Source organism: Manis javanica, chromosome 17, assembly GCF_040802235.1.
Source record: "Manis javanica isolate MJ-LG chromosome 17, MJ_LKY, whole genome shotgun sequence".
In the NCBI taxonomy this organism is placed as follows: domain Eukaryota; kingdom Metazoa; phylum Chordata; class Mammalia; order Pholidota; family Manidae; genus Manis; species Manis javanica.
In genome coordinates this window covers 11,963,757-11,979,796 of record NC_133172.1, presented here as the reverse complement: position 1 = coordinate 11,979,796, position 16,040 = coordinate 11,963,757, and the positions used below count along the sequence as shown (strand labels likewise).

At 56.7% G+C, this 16,040-nt stretch overlaps 1 protein-coding gene across 1 annotated transcript; it reads left to right on the top strand.

The window, feature by feature from the left end:
* Nucleotides 1-80: 80 nt before the first annotated feature.
* On the top strand, nucleotides 81-2,752 carry RABAC1 (Rab acceptor 1). The gene is made up of 5 exons (XM_017654626.2): nucleotides 81-307; nucleotides 610-822; nucleotides 1,100-1,197; nucleotides 2,334-2,435; nucleotides 2,518-2,752. The coding sequence occupies exons 1-5, from the start codon at nucleotides 252-254 to the stop codon at nucleotides 2,604-2,606; spliced, it is 558 nt and encodes a 185-aa protein (XP_017510115.1). The 5' UTR covers nucleotides 81-251; the 3' UTR covers nucleotides 2,607-2,752.
* Nucleotides 2,753-16,040: the final 13,288 nt, after the last annotated feature.

The following is a 16,040-nucleotide window of genomic DNA, read 5'->3' as shown; positions in this document are numbered from 1 at the left end:
TCCCACAATGCCCAAAGGGGCTTAGCGTCACCTTAGGTGACTATTTCCCGCGGGGTTCCAGGAGCCGGACCCCACCCGTCCCGACCGCACCAGGACTACAATTCCCACAGTGCTCCACGGCAGAACCGCCGCCGCCGCGGCTCCGGTAGGAGCCACGTCGGCTCCGCTGGGTGAGGCCGGGCCCGTGCCGGGCTATCGGAGTCTGCAGGGCCCGGGCTTGTTACAGCGGTTCTGCCCCTCAGAACGCGGACATGGCGGCCGAGAAGGACCATCAGAAGGATGTCGAGGCGGAAGGGCTGAGCGCCACGTAAGCAAGCCGGCTCTGGCACCACCTGACCGCGACCCAGGCGTCCTGGCGCCCCCACCCCCCACCCAACCCCTGGCCCCCTTCTCCCTCGGGTCCCAGGAATCCGGGCCTTCAGGCACGAATCCAGGCGCCTGGCCTCTTCGAGGACTCTGGAGTCTGGGCCCTCAGTCCTCTTCTCCCCTAGGATACAGGAGTCCTGAACCTTTTCCCCAGGACTCCGGACATCAGTCCCCCTCGGCCCGCTTCTTGCTCGGGGTCCGGGCTCCATCCCGGTCTACCGCTGACCCAGCCCCACCCACCAGGACCCTGCTGCCGAAACTGATCCCTTCCGGCGCCGGCCGTGAGTGGCTGGAGAGGCGCCGCGCGACCATCCGGCCTTGGGGCTCCTTCGTGGACCAGCGGCGCTTCTCGCGGCCTCGCAACCTCGGCGAGCTGTGCCAGCGCCTCGTACGCAATGTGGAGTTCTACCAGAGCAACTATGTGTTCGTGTTCCTGGGCCTCATCCTGTACTGTGTGTGAGTGCCTCTCCTGCCCTGCCGCGCCCTCGCCCCCACGGAAGAGCCCCCCGAACAGCTGGGCCCCGCCCCCGTGGGGTGGCTCTGCCAGACCTTTTCACCAAGCGGCCAGGTCCCTACACCCGTATCAGCCTTGCCACGATACAGTGTGACCAGATGTGACCTGGAATTGCTTGGTCTCAAGGACATAGCCTGCCAGCTGCTGGTGTAGAGGTCAGGGTCCCGATGGCTGGCCCAATACCAGCTGCCTGACCAATGATTTCCTGCCCTTAACCAGGGTGACGTCCCCCATGCTGCTGGTGGCTCTGGCTGTCTTCTTCGGCGCCTGTTACATCCTCTATCTGCGCACGCTGCAGTCCAAGTTTGTGCTGTTTGGTGAGAAATCCCCTGTCCAGACAGGGTCTGATCCTTCAAATCCTGGTCTTTTGGAACACAAGCCTTAGACCCCAAACCCAAGTTTGCCCAAGCCTAGATCTATGCTAGATGCCCCAAACTCAGTCCATTAAAATCTCAGACACACCAAATGCTCCTATCTAGACTCAGCCCTCTCAAATTGTTATTGCTCGAATGTCGTGTGAAATACTCCAGATCCACTCTCCCGTGCCTTAAACCTCTTCCCTCCCCCCTCCCTAACCTCTGGAGAAAGTATCAGCTGCAGGTACCCACATTGGACGCCAGGTGGCACCCTTACTCTGGCCTAGATCTCCCTTTCCTGCTTCCTGGGTGGAAGATCCTTGGACTTCTCAGAGCAGCAGGAAGCTGAGGCTTGTGGTTTATGTGGGCCTAGACTGGTGCCAAACACCACTGGGAAAAAAGGGGGGCCTGAGTCCCCACCTAGGGGAAGCTCTAGGTTTGGAGTGAGATCAGACAAACAGGTAGACTTAAGACAGAGTCCTTCAGGGGCCTGTGAGTTATGTATAGGATCAGGGTGGCTGGGGTACATCAGGCACACAGAGGGCATGGAGGGGGTGCCTGGAGCACAGCCACAACTTGGCTTCAGCCACTGCTGCCACCAGGGCATGCCACTGGGCGATGTTCCAGTTCTGCTACCCAAGAAGCCAAAAGTCTGTATCATTATGTGAAATCACTCAGTTTCTCTTGTCCACCACAATTTAAATTCTTGGAGAACAATGTGCAGGCTCAAAACCCACATCTGCGATCAGACTTGGCCCTTGGGCCACCAGTTGGTGACTCCTCATCTCCTGGTCTTTGTGTGCAGGTTGGAGCAGGAGAGCCTTAGTCTGGGGGAGTGGGAGGCTGGGAGCTTCCTAGTAGAAGGCAGGTTGCAGGGTGGGGGGTTAGTGTTTGAGGAAGGTGTTCGGTATTCTGGTGGACACTGGGCATGTCAGAGAAATGGATGGGGGCAGGAGGTGGAGCATCTTGGCGTGGGAGTTTGGATGATTCTGAGGCTCCCAGAGTGTGTGATACCAGATGCTGAGGGGCATCTGGGATTACTGGGGGAGAGGGCACCTAGTGTGGGAGCAGCTACTGCAATGCCATCTGCCCTCCAGGCCGAGAGGTGAGCCCAGCCCATCAGTACGCTCTGGCTGGGGGAGTCTCCTTTCCCTTCTTCTGGCTGGCTGGTGCGGGCTCGGCCGTCTTCTGGGTCCTGGGTGAGTACAGGGGCTGTGGGGGTGGGGTGGGTGGTGCAGCCAGGTGAGGGCATGAGGCCCTGAACTACCTGCTTTCCTTCAGGAGCCACCCTTGTGGTCATTGGCTCGCATGCCGCCTTCCACCAGATCGAGGCTGTGGACGGGGAAGAACTGCAGATGGAGCCCGTGTAAGGACCTGCCAGCCTCCGAGCCAGTTGCCCCACGCCTGTCCACTCCATGCTGCTCTGTGGCTCTGGCCAAGTCCTCCTTCCCATCACAAGCCCAGGAAGGAACTCCAGCTTTGGGAATAAAGCTGTTACAGTTGTCAATCAGCAAAATTCTCCCAGGATCTTCTGTGGGTCTGTGCGCATTGAGGCTGGGGCACTGCAGAGACCGAGACGGGGGCCGGGCTGGTGGGGAGGCAATAAGCAAGATGAATAACTCAAATACGATAAGATGGCAAATGGTGGCTTAAGTGCTAAGAAGAAAGAGTAGGGAAGGGAGAGTGTGCCCGGGGTCCACCACATCACCCCTGTGTTTGATGATTTCATAGTTGTACCCCTGTCATTTATTATCATACGAAGCAAAATCACACAAGGACACAAAGCATAATCAGGGAAAAGTCACACAGGACGAGTCCAGAGGAAGCCAGTGCAAACTTCCCCGCGTCCTCATGGTGCAGTCACACAGGACAGCTCAGTTCCTCCAGCAACAAAGGAGACAGCACATGTGAAACGTGTGCCGGGCAGCTCATGAGAGGCTCAGTGCCCAGGCTTTGTATCCGGGGTAGCACAGAAAACCCTCTGTCTAGCATGTACTGAAATTCTGGGCTCCTGGAAGGAAAGAAGGGCTTCAGCAGAAATACCATTTTCACAGGTACTCTTAATAAGTGGGGAGTGGCGAGAACCCTGCTGAAATCCAAGTCCCCAGACACCAGCCGAGGGCCAGCCAGGGAAGTGGGCCCAAGGACAGCAGGCTCAGGCCTACTGGGTTAACTTATCTACCTAAAGCAGGTTCTGGGGATGAGTCACAGGTTAAAGACCTCCCTGAGGTGACATTAGTGGAGACCTAAACTGAGTGAGGGAGCAGCTGTTCTGTGCAGAGTGTCCGAGACGGCATGCCTGGAGGTTTGAGGAACAGCAAGGAGCCCAGGAGGCTGGCGTAGATGAGCCTGGGGCAAGTGGGAGACTGGCAGCTTTGGCTTTACTTTGAGTGAGGTGACAGTGACACAATTGGCCTTTCGTTATAATATGAAGACTGCCAGTGGGGATGGTGATGAAAGAGAAACAGCTGGCAGGGAAAGTACTAGGCACCTATGGCAACAGAGTGAGGTGACAGGCCTTGGGAAGCTACTGCAGATGGGGCTGGTCAGGGACGGCTGTCTGAGGAGACCACATTTCAGCGAGCCCTGAGGGACACGGAGCCAGCCACAGGAAAAGCTGCAGCTCGGGGGGCCTAAGCAGAGGCATGGCACCACCCAGGCCTTACAATGCCATCTCCCAACCTCTCTGACTGTATATGTCATTACCAAAACTCACCTGTTCACCATTTGTTCAGAAAGGGTTTTATCCAAAGCCCCCACTGAGTACACAGCATTGTTCTGGGATCCTGTCCCCTATGGTGGCTGCCAGCCACATGTGGCTACTGAGCACTTGATACATGAGTCTGAGTCGGGATGTTCTGTGAGTGTAAAATACACACAGATTTCAAAGACTTAGTAGAAAAAGAGTGTAAAATGTCTAATAATTTTTCGTATTGGTTATGTGTTAGAAGGACAGTATGTTTGATATACTAGGTTAAATGATTTTCATATTTCTCTTTAGTTTTTAAAATGAGATTAAATAGAAAATATGAGGTTACATCTGTGGCTCTTACTCTGTTTCTACGGGACATGATGGCTGAGGAAACAGCAACGCCACAAACAGAGGAGAGGAGGCCCTGCCCTCCCGGAGCTCACCATCAGTGGGTGAGGCGTGTGAAACACAAGCCAAACAACCAACAGACAGGAAACTCTCAGTGATAAGCCTCTGAAGCCAATAACATGGGACTGGGTGAGGCTAGAGAGTAGCTGAGAAGGGCAGGGGCTCTGAGTGGTGAGGCAGGGCCTTGCTGGGCAGTGAAGAGGAGACTGCCCCTTGGAGGTCTAGGGGAAGAGTATTCCAGCCAGACAGAACAGCAGGTGCAAAGGTCCTGAGGTCACGTGTGCTCAGTGACAAGGCAGCGCTGACAGCTGGGTGAAGGGAGTGAGGGAAAACAGTCATGGGATTTGATGGGGAGGATGCTGGGGGCCAGATCACGCAGCACCTGCATGCCCTGGGGAGGCTTTGGATTTTAGCTTTAGGCAGTGCGGAACTGAAGAAGCGTTTTGAGCAGAGGAGAGACAGGGTCAGGTGTGGAGGTTAGAAATTTGCCTTTGGGGTCGTGTGGGGGATGCGATGGAGGGAGTGGGACTGGGGAGGATGAGCCATTCTGGGGAAGATGAGCCAGGGACATGGAATGGAGAGGAGGGACAGAGAAAACGGATTCAGGAGGAGGAGGGCCTGGGCTTGGTGACTGACCTGCAGGGCTGCGGAGTGGGAGGGGGCAGGCAAGGTCGACCACCCCAGGCTTGGAGTTGCTGGCAGGATGGGAAGACCAGGGGCTTTGGGTGTCTGGGTCCATGCTGGTTCCCAGTCGCCAGGGCCGCGCTTCCAGTGGCTGCCACTGGAGGGCGGAAAAGGACTTCCTGCAGACTTCCCGGGAGGGAGCCAGAGGGGGACATCTCCCCAGGGAGGAAACTGGGGGTCTGGGGCCGTCAGATCCCCGGTCTGCTCCAAGGCCAGGGTCCCGATTCCCGTTCTGGAGTAGCAGAGGGTGTTTTGTCTGCGGCTCGAGATGCCAGTGTTACCAGGGGAGACTGAGTCTTCATGCCCAGTGGGTGGCCACTACGTCGCCTTTGCCCTGGGCCTGGAGTGCATGTGGTCAGGCTGTCTTGTCTGGGGCTGACTGAGGCCTGGAGCCCCAGACCGGGGACTGAGACCACTGAGGCACGTGGTTATCAGCCTTGGGGCTGTGGGTGGCAATGGGAGGGGGAGACTCGGTTCAGAGGCCTATTCTGGGGGTGACTGATTATAGGTCCCTAATTCTGATGTTGAGTTATTGAGACCAGAGGCTTCCATTGGGGATGGTCAGGGCTGGAGGTCCATTCCGCACCCATCCCCTCCTGAAGGACCTTGGGGTTGGCAGGTTTGGATCAGGGCCATGGAAACTGGGGAGCTTGGGGTCTCATCTGGGGGACAAAGGTCTGGTTATCTATTTTGGCGATAGGGGGTCCAGTTGGCTGTCTGGGGGTGACAGACTAGGGATCTGGCTGTTGACTTTTGTGATTAAAGAGCCTGTGGGTCCAGTTTGGGGTGCCAGGGATGAGGGATCTGGTTGTCCAGTGTGGGGTGGCAGAGCCAGAGAATGCCTGCCCCTCGCTTTGGGTATCATACTGGACATCTTGTTGTCTCATTTGGGGTGATAGCCTGGGTCCAGTTTCTGGTTTGGAGAAATAGAAATTGGGGATCTGCTCTCAGCTTTGAAGTGACAGAGACTGGTGGTCACTTATCTAGCTGGCATGACAGAGAAGGGGATTCCCGAGGCCAGGTGTCTAGGTGGCAGGTTTGGGGTGGTGACACTGGGAGCCCAGGAGGTTTGGAATGACAAGGGAGGCTGTCCTCCTGGCTGGAGGTGACCTGGTTCGGGTCTTGGAGAAGCAGAACCTGGGGGTCCCGTTGTGAAACTTGGAACAACAGAGGTGGGGGGCTCTCATTGCCTAGTGTGAAGTGACAGCAACTGCGGATCATGTTTTTTAGTTTGAGGAATGTCTGCTTGTGTAGCTGGAGGTTAAAAACATAATTTGGGTCTAGTTCTCACATTTTAAGTGACAGATTAGGGACTCCAGTCTGGCTGGGAATGACAGGGACTGGAGCCGTTCCCAGTGTCAGGCTGGGGTTCTTGTCTAGGTTGGGGTGCTGGGGGCCGGGGTTCTAGGGTTTAGCTGGAGGTGATGGACAGGGGGTACTATTGTCTCATTTTGGGTGACCAAGACGGGAGTCCCAGAGCTTCCTTAAGGGTATCAGAATTGGGTTCGAGTCTCTTTTCAGCTAAAAGAATGGTAGTCAAGTTCCTAGGTTAAGATATCAAAATGTTAAGGTTTGGTACCCCAGACTGAGTGGTCAGTTACTAGTTTGAAGCCACAGAAATTGGGGATCTGGGGAACTCCACTGGGGTGTCTAAGACTTGCAGTCTGATTATGTTTGGGGTGCCAGACACACAAGGCCACTGTCTACCTGGGCTTTGGTTTGGGGGCGAGACACTGGGTGGCCTCTTGGCTAGTTTGAAGTGGCAGACGCTACAGGCCTGGATGGCTCGTTGGGGTGACAGACAGACTGGGGTCCTATTGTTTGGCTTGGAAGGCAGATGGGATCTGTCTCATGCTGGAGTGCCAGGCGCTGGGGCCAGGTGTCTAGTTTGGGACATAAGAAGTAGGGCTTTTGTCTCCATCAGGGTGGCAGAGACTGGGCTCCTGGGATCAAGGGCCTGGCTGGAGCTGACAGAGACTAGGCAGTTAGTTGTCTAGCATGTGATGACAGAGTGGAAGCATCAGGTGTCCCTGGGGTGCCAGGGTCCTATTTAGGGTGATGTAGAATGGGCGTTTGCTCATCTTGTTCGGTGTGCATGGGATGTGGGTTCTGGTTGTCTGGTTCAAGAACTGGTGAGTCTTGTTGACAAGATGAAGGTTAAAGGGACTGTAGGTCTGGGTCTCTTGTTCCAGGTGACATTTTATGCAGCCAGTTGCTCACTGTAGAGGGACAGAGACCGCAGGTAGTATTGTCTTGTTGGGCAAGGCAAGTCTGGGGGTCGCTGTCTTGCCCTGTGGGATAGAGACTGGATCCGGGCATACTGGGGGTGACTGAGAGTTTGGTTGTTCCTTTTGTGGGAGAGCAACTGGGGTCTCAGATTCTGGAGGTCTGGTTGATTAATCTTGTGGGATACAGACTAGGGTCACTGAGGGTATCTGGGGTGACAGACTGGAGTCTGGTTGTCTAGTGTTAAGTGACAAACTGGGGGATCCAAAGAGTATTGGGCAGGGAGGCTGGGAACTTGGCTGTCTAGTTTTGTAGGACAGAGACTGGGGCCCAAGAGTATACTTGGGGTGACCAACTAGGGGGTCTGGTTGTCTAATTTGGGGGACAGGGGCTGGGGTCCCAGGGCATATTTGGGGTGAGAGAATGGGGGTCTAGTGTGCTTAGGAGAGTGACGGGGATCTCAGAGCGTATTTAGGGTGGCAGAGACTGAGCTTATGAGACAGGGATCAACATCCCCAGGGTGCTGGGGTGACAGACTGGTTGAGACAGGAGCTTCGGCTGTGCAGTCCGGTGCGGACTGGTGCCTGCTTGCTGATTGTGGAGATGGTTTGAGTGCTGGTTGTCTGGTTTGATGCGGCCGACTGTGTTCACCCATTGTCGTGTTTGGGGTGACAGAGACTGCAGGTCTAGTTGTCTAGATGGGGTGAAAGAAACTACTGTTCTTATTTTCTAGTTTGGGGTGTCAATGACGGAGGCCTTTGCCCAGTTTGGGCTGACAGTGATTGGGGTTCACTTGTCTAGTTGGGGGAGACAGAGGCTGGGACCAGTTGTATAGTTTAGTGATGAGACCAGGTGTCAAGGGCGCTGGTTTGGGGTGGCATAGGTGGGGGATATAGCCTCTCAGCTCCAGGTGACAGAGACTGCCTGTCCCTGGGGCCAATTTGTGTAAACAATGATTCCATTTAGGTTCAGAAACCGAGAGGACAGTCATCTGGTTTGGGATGATAGAGTTGGGGTTCTCCTGATCTCTTTGGAGGCAGTGGGATGGGGGTCTAGTGGATTGCTTGAAGGAATTAAGTTGACTGAGGGGGTCAATTTGTCTCCTGTGGATGACAGAGAGTAGGGCCACCCGTTTGGGGGTCTGAGAGACTAGGGTCCACTTTGGGGTGGTGGACTAGCAGCTCAGTGGTCTAGTCTGGGCAAACACAAACTGGGGAGCCAATGGCCCGAGATGAGATGACATGAGCATTGTGGAGACTGGTCGTGTTTCCATACCGAGGATCTGGTGCCATTTGGGGTGGTGTGACTGGGGGTGTGGGAGCCTCACATCATATATAGAGATTAGGGTCCAGGGCCTAGGCTGGGGCCTTACACTGGAGTCCTACCGTGCAGCGCGTGACGGCATGGAGGCAGGTGACTAGTGTGGCACAGAGACGGGTGCTTGTGCCGTGGGAGGTGGGGAGACAGCACTTCCTTTTTAGTTGGAGAGAATTGTCATCCCATTCCTCCAATTTAGGGTGCAGAGCCCAGGGCCCCAGGGCCTTTCAAGTGCCACTGAGTCAGAGAACACTGATGGCTGAGCGTTCCTGGGGAGACTGAGCTGGGGGTTTCCTGCACCCAGATGTGGGGTCCCTGGATAAATGTGGACTTCTGAGTGAGTGTGGCCAAATGTGTGAGCCCTGTCTGGGGGTTACTGTGCTTGGAGTCTGGGCACTGGGCACCAGGGAGTCAGGAGGCTGGAACCTCAGGGTTCGGAATCCACTGGATTGGGCTTGGGGATGTCTGACGTACAGGGCCAATGGTTCTCATGGCTGAGGTGCCTCTGCACGAGTGTGGAGGTGGTAGACACTGGGGTAGATGGCCAGTGTGGGGAAAGCTGGGGTGGGGCCTGACTACTGGCCTACAGGTCTTGGAGGCTGTGGCACAGAGAGCTGTGGGGCTTTCTGGCCCAGGGTGGGGGACTCGGTTGTCTTTGTCGTACACAACGAGGTCCCTAGGGTCAAAGCCTAGTTCAGGGGCAAATGGTTATGGTGGTCAGGTTGCATTGTTGCAGGTGAGAAAATGGAGGACCCAGATCCCTCCTTTGAGGAGATGGATGCTGGGCCTCAGATACTGAATTTGGGGTGACCAGAGTCCCTCCTGCACAGTTCTGGGCATTTGGAGCCCATGTTACTGATTCGGGGTGCCTAAAGTGAGGCTCTAGATCTGCAATAATGCGAGCTTACATGAGGCTGGAGCATGCAGGGGACTAGATGTCCGCATGAGACGGGACCCCTGCCTGGGGAGCCTTGTCTGTTAAGTTTGGAGGGAGCGAGTCTGGTGACTCAGTGTCTAGCTGGGAAGAGCTGGTTTGGAGGTTTAGTGGTGACCATGTTTGGCAGTCCATGTATTCACTTGAGGTCCTATTAATTACTTTAGGGCTGCCTGAAGTTTGGGGCCCACATGCCTAGTCTGGAGATCGCAGAGCCTGGACATCCCACACCCTGGTTTGGGGTATCTGAGACCTGGGGGATCAGATGCTGAACTTGTGGGTGACCAGCCGTGGGGTTCAGATGCCCATTTTGAGAGTGATTTGCTGTGGTTTTACTCTGGGGCCCTGGAGGCTAATTTAGGGGCGAGTGAGACTGGTCTGCATTCTAACGGGGACTAAGGCTGGGGCCCAGAGGCCAAATTAGAAGTGACTTACCCCAGGGTAGATGGGAGTTCTGAGGCTGGGGACCCAGCACCCTAGTCTGGGGACAGCTGAGGCAAGCCACTCAGATGTCTAGTTCAGGGGTTTAATACAGGCTGCCAGATGTTGAGGGGCTTACTAATTGAATTCCTAATACTTACATGCAGTTTGGGGCTCATGGAGCCAGTTTGCTAAGGTTTGAGGTGACTGTCACTGGCATTCCTTGTACCTGATTTGGGGTGGTGGAGTTTGGGGCACTATTGCCTACTATGGGGTGTCTAACTGGGAATCTAAATCACACCAGTTTGATGTGATAGTGGGGGCCCAGGTGTCATTGGTGGTGGCCCCCAAGTCACCTGTGGTGGATTGTCATAGATGCCTCCCACTGGAGTAGGAGGTGTCATTCTTGCAAATCAGAAGCCTAGTTTGGGGTAGGGGGCACTTGAGGGGGGCTAGCTACCTAATTGGGGTATAACAAATTAAGAGTCCCTAATACTTACATGCAGTTTGGGGCTCACTGAGCCTCATGGCCTAGTTGCTGAGGTTTGAAGTGATTGTCACTGGGGTTCCTTGTGCCTGGCTTAAGGGTGATGGTGTCTGAGTCTAATCACCTAGGTACCTAGTTAGGGGTGGCTGACATTAGGCTCAGACCTCGGGGAGCCTACATGCTTGGGGTAGGGGTGGCTTAACATGGGGTCTTGATACCTAGTTCTGGGGAGGACTAACCTTTGGGCCCAGATGCTGAGTTTAGGGTTTACCAGCCAGAGGGGTTCTAATGCTTATTTTGGGGGTGATGAGACCAGGGCCCAGCTGCCTCATTTGAGGTGTCTCAAGGTCAGGTGTCTGTGGGGATCACGGCAATGAAGAGACTAGAGGTTACTGTCTGTGGGAGACACCAAACTTATTTTAGTGGTGACAGTGACTGTAAACCCACATACAAGCTTCGGGGCTGAATGAGCCTCAGGACCTAAGAAGGCTGGTCTGGGGAACACAGGCTAGTTTGGGGCACTTGGCTGCAGGGGAACACATCTCTAGTTTTGGGGGTTACTGAGTCTAGACATCCAGAGGCTTGGCTTGGGGGGCTGTATTAGTCTCCTGTGGCTGGTAACCTACCTGGGGGCTTAAAACAGCAGGAATGTATTGTCACAGAGTTCTGGAAGCAGAGCAAGGGGCTGCGGGGCTGCGCGGCCCCAGAGGCTCTGTGGCGGACTTCCCTGCTCTTCGGCTCCTGGTGGCCGCCACACACTTGCCTCCTCTTCACTGGCTTGTCTTCTCTCTGTGTCTTCTGTCTGTCTGTTACAAGGACACATCACTGGATTTAGGGCCCTCCCAGTAACCCAGAATGATCTCATCTCAGGACATTTCACTTAATTACAGCTGCAAAGATTTTCTCAGTAAGGTCCCATTAGCAGGCTCTGGGGCTAGAAGATGAACATACCTCTCGGGGCACTACCATCAGTCTGCCACAGGGATGCAGCAAGCACCCTAAGTTGTGAGTTTGAGCCTGTCTGATTAGGGGGTTCTCAGAGTTTGGTTTAGGATGACCGACCTGACGGTCAGCTCCAGATGCCTACTTTGGGGGCTCTTGACTTTGATTTGCCTCCCTCTGGGAGGTAACAGCCTATATGGTCCTAATGGTTACTAAGGGGTAACTGAAGTTTGGGGACCAGGAGTGTAGTGTGGACATCACTAGACTTCGGTGCCATGGAGTCCTATCGTTGGGGGTGTCTGAGGTTGGGAGGCCAGCTGCCCGGTTTGTGGGTTAACTTACTGAAGAATTCCTAACTCCTATGAATGGGGGTAAGCTCTGTGGGGGCAAGCTCAAATGTGGATTTTAAGGGGAGCTGATGCTGAGGTTCTAGGTGCCAAGCTGGGAAGAATCTGGAACACCAGATGGTTGTTCAAATGGCTGGTTGTGCAAAGGCCTAGGTCAGGGTCACCTTGATAGGTCCAGATGCAAGGTTTGGGGATAATGGTAGAGACCTAGATGACTGTCAGGTGACTTGCTGGGGGGTCCTGATATTGGTTTAGTGGAAACTGAGTCTGGGGAGCCAGATAATTAGTTTAGGGGAGTCTTAAGCTAGGTGGGGCTTAGATCCTAATTTTGGATTGGTTGATTCTGGGGATCAAGACTGGGGTTGCTCACTTAAGGAGTGACTGAGTTTCAGTCTCATTTCCTAGTTTGTGTTGAGAATGGGGGTCACTTCCTGAGTAGGGTGACAGAAGTTGGGGGCCCATTTATTTAGATCACAGGTGATTTATCCTGGGGTCCTGCTGTCTGTTTAGGGTTCAGTGAAGAAGGTCTAGCTTAAGTGTACCAACTTCGGAGCCCTTAATGCCTAATTTTGGGGTGACTGAGTCTGGGGAGTAAATGCCTATATTAGGGGTAACTTGTGGAGTTACTGGTGCTTATTTTGGGGTGACAGAGCTAAGGCCCATCTCCCTTATCCTAGCTGGAGGTTTGGGGGGGGTGAATGGGGCTGAGGCCCAGAATCCTTGTTTTGGGGTGCCTGGTCTGGACTAGGGATACATTCTTGGTGTTTTCTTCTGAGTCTGGTTTACTATTCACCTGGCCTGGGGTGACCCAGCTCAAGGTAGAGGTCCTCGGTCTGCTCGGAGATTCTGAGGGAGGGTGGGTTTTCACACCACATGCCTGGGTATGTGGGTGTCTAGATACCTCCTTTGGAGGGAATCTGAGACTGGGGCCCAGAGGGGTTAAAGCTCTAAATTCCAGGTCTGGGGTGGGGGGGCTCCCAGCCCCGCGCTGCTTCCAAGTCTGGGCCCCTCCCGTGGGTCGTCAGGGGGAGAGCCCATTTCGGGGGTGACTGATTGGGGGTCACGCGCGTGGAGTACGTGCCTCCGGCGGGGGCTGGGGGCCCGCGGTGGGGGACGGTGGGGGCGGGGGCGCCGCGGCGCAGAGCCGGGCTGCGGCCCCCGGCCGGCTGCGGCGGGGCTCCCGCGGGAAGCAGAGCGCGGCGGGGCAGCCGGCGGCGGGAGGGCGAGCGCCGGAGTGACAGGAGAGGAAGAAAAATGGGCCAAGAAATCAGAGTGGACGCGCGGGGGGCGCGGGCCCGGGAGCGGGCGGCGGCGGCGGCGGCGGCGGCGGCGAGCGGGGGCCGCGCTCTGCCTCGAGGGACGCTGCCCGCGCGCCGCCCCGGGCCCCCCGCCCCTCGCCCGCGTGCGCCCGGGCCCCCGCCCCGCCCGCAGCCCTCCCACGCTCCGGGCCCCCCGCCGGCCGGCGCGCCGCCTCCCGAGCTGCTCCTCCTCCGGCGAGGCGCGTCCTGCCCCGCGTTCCAACCCGCCCGCCGCGCGGCGCTCCCCGCCGCCTGCTTTCGGCGTCGCCCGATTTCCAGACTCTGCCTCCGCGCCCGCCCCCCTGCCCGCCGGGCCCGGGCGCCCTCCTCCCTTCCTAACTCAGCCCCTGCGTCCCCACGCCCTCCGCCGCCGGCGCCCCCCGGGCCCCCGCGCCCCCCGCGAAGGTTCGAAGCGGAAACGGGGCGCGCGGCGGGGGGGAGGGGCGCGGCGGGGGCGGCGGCCGCTGGAGCGGGAAGCAGGACAAATGAGGCCCGGCCCGTGCGGCCGACAGGCCCCTCCATCTTCCCATTAGCGCCTAATGGCCCCCCCGCCGCCGCCTGATGAAGATTTATCGGCCCCGGAGCCCCCGCCCCTCCGCCCCTCGCCGCGGGCCTCCCTCGCCGCGGGCCTCCCTCGCCCGCCGCCCGGACACCTGATGAAGCCGTCAGCGGGGCGGGCGGGGCCGGCGAGCCCGACCCCGGCGGCCTGGGAGCCGCTGAGACCGCGGACGAAGATCCCGAGACGCGGAGCCAAGGGACCCCGGGCGGGAGTCGAGAGAAGGGTCTGGTCACCGGCCCAGGGGGCCCCCCACAGTGACTCGGCCCTTTGCCCGTGGGCGCGGGGCGGGAGTGGGAGTGGGGGCTCCGGGCGAGTTCGCAGGAGTCGAGGCCTTCATGGGTCGGCGGCGGAAGTTGGGGCGCAGAAACCTGGGTCTGAGAGAGACCCTAACTTCTGGGTCCTGGGAGAGAAGAAGGTTGGGGACCAGGACTCCTGGGTCCTGGGAGGAGGGGCTGGAGGCCAGGCCTCCTGGGTCCCGGGGGGTAGAGGGGGCCGGGAGCCTGGGCTCCTGGGCCCTAGGCTGGGAGCTTGGCATTGGGGGGGCTGGGTTGGGAGGCTCCTGATTGATTTCTGTTTACCGGCTGTCCCTGCAGGCGGAAGAGCGAATCGCGCCCCATCCATCAACAGGCTCGCAGCCTCCCTAATAAAAACATTTTACTCCTAAATGATCTCGAACTAATTAACTCAAAGTGTTAATTAAAGTTTGCGCAGACAGCATTGTCATCAGGGAGGGCGGTGGATCCATCTTCCTGAGAGAGAGAGAGAGACAGGGTTTGGGGGGGCATCTGGAGAAGAAGGGAGGGCCCCCAACCCCCCTCACACTGGCCACTGCCGGACCCTCATTGGCCTAGCAGCCTCCCCTGGCTTCTCTCTTTGCATCTCTGTCTACTTTCTGAGTTTTCTGCTGCTCTATTGACCTGCCTGTGTCTCTCCCTCTCTGTCACTACTATGTCAGTCTCTGTCTCTGAGTCCCTGTCCCTGTCTCCTGTTATCTCTTGCCAGAACAGTCTCCCCATGTCGCTCCCACCTCCTGTTAATGCAGAACCTTTATCTGTGTGTATGGGGGGGAGCTTGGGATTATGTGTGTGGACAGATGTGTGTATATGTCAGGATACATGTGTGGCTGTGTGTGTCAGAGTGTACACATGTGTGTCTGAGTCCAGAGGTATGTATGGACACGTGAATGTTGGGCTTAATCACAGACGTGTGTCAGTGTTTGTGTGTGCACAGCTATGCATGAGCCCAGAGGCATGTGTGTGGGCACATGTGTGCCTGGATGTGTGTGACCAGTGCCAACAGGCAGGCTGTGTAGGAATCCAGCAGAGGGTCCCTGAGACTGTTTGAGAACATCTGTGGGTCCCTTGGGTTAGGACCTGAGGCACCTTCCTGTCCCCCAGTGGACACAGACAGGCAGGAGCAGATCTCAGGTACACTAGGTGAGTGACCAGGTGTGAACTCAGCTGTGAACTCAAGCAAACTTGTGCCCATGTGCGTGTGCAGCTCCTGCCTCTTCCCCTGGACAGGGCTTCCTCCTCCCCAGCCTGCAGGGCCCATCTCCTCTTCCCCTCTTCCCAAGCTGCCAGCCAGCGGGGCAAGGGAGCTGGGGCCAGGACAGGCCACCAGTCCATGGGCATCCGTGGGGTGGCTGGCTGGGCGGCCCCGGTGTGAGCTCATACATCAGGGCTGACAGGCTCCGAAAGCCCCGGAATTAAAACCTAAATCGAATATTGATCACCCGCTCTGGCCGTGGCGCCTACTGCGGCCCCCCCAGCTCCCTCGCGCTTGCTCCCTGCTCCCCGGCTCTCAGGGATTGCCACTGTCCTGTCTTTCTCTCTGTCGTTCTTGCCTCCTCTCTTCCCTGCTTCTGGCGACTTGTCTCTGGCCCCAGCAGGTGCCCTCTCAGCCAGAGACAGAGAAAGAAACACCCAGAGATTGAGAGAGACAGAGACACATGTCACAGAGACATGGGAACGCACAAAACTGACCTGGACATGAAACAGTTAAACACAGACCCACAGTTAGACCCGGAGTGAGCAACACACCGACACAAACCCAGGAAGACAGACAGATGGACACAAACACACAGGCACCCACAGATGAACACACAGGAAGTCACAAAACAGTCACACCCTTAGTCACACAGACACACACACACACAAATACTACACACAGGATGCACATACACTTAGGCAGACAGACATCCACCGGCCTATGGAAACACACTCAGGATCACGTAGGCTTGGGGGTGATGACAGAAACAGGCAGTCACAAAGCAAGTTACCACAACACAGAACGAGACAGAGACAGAAAGTACAGTGATCCATGCAAGGCAGACAGACACACAGAGCTCTGAGTGGCAGAGAAAACACACACACATTCCCTGTTCCCCCATTTGCACTCATTCTGTTATAACGGCCAACTCCCTCTGACTCACCCCCCAGATGCCACCCTCACTCCTGGGTCCAGAGCCCAGAAAGGCCTACTGCACAG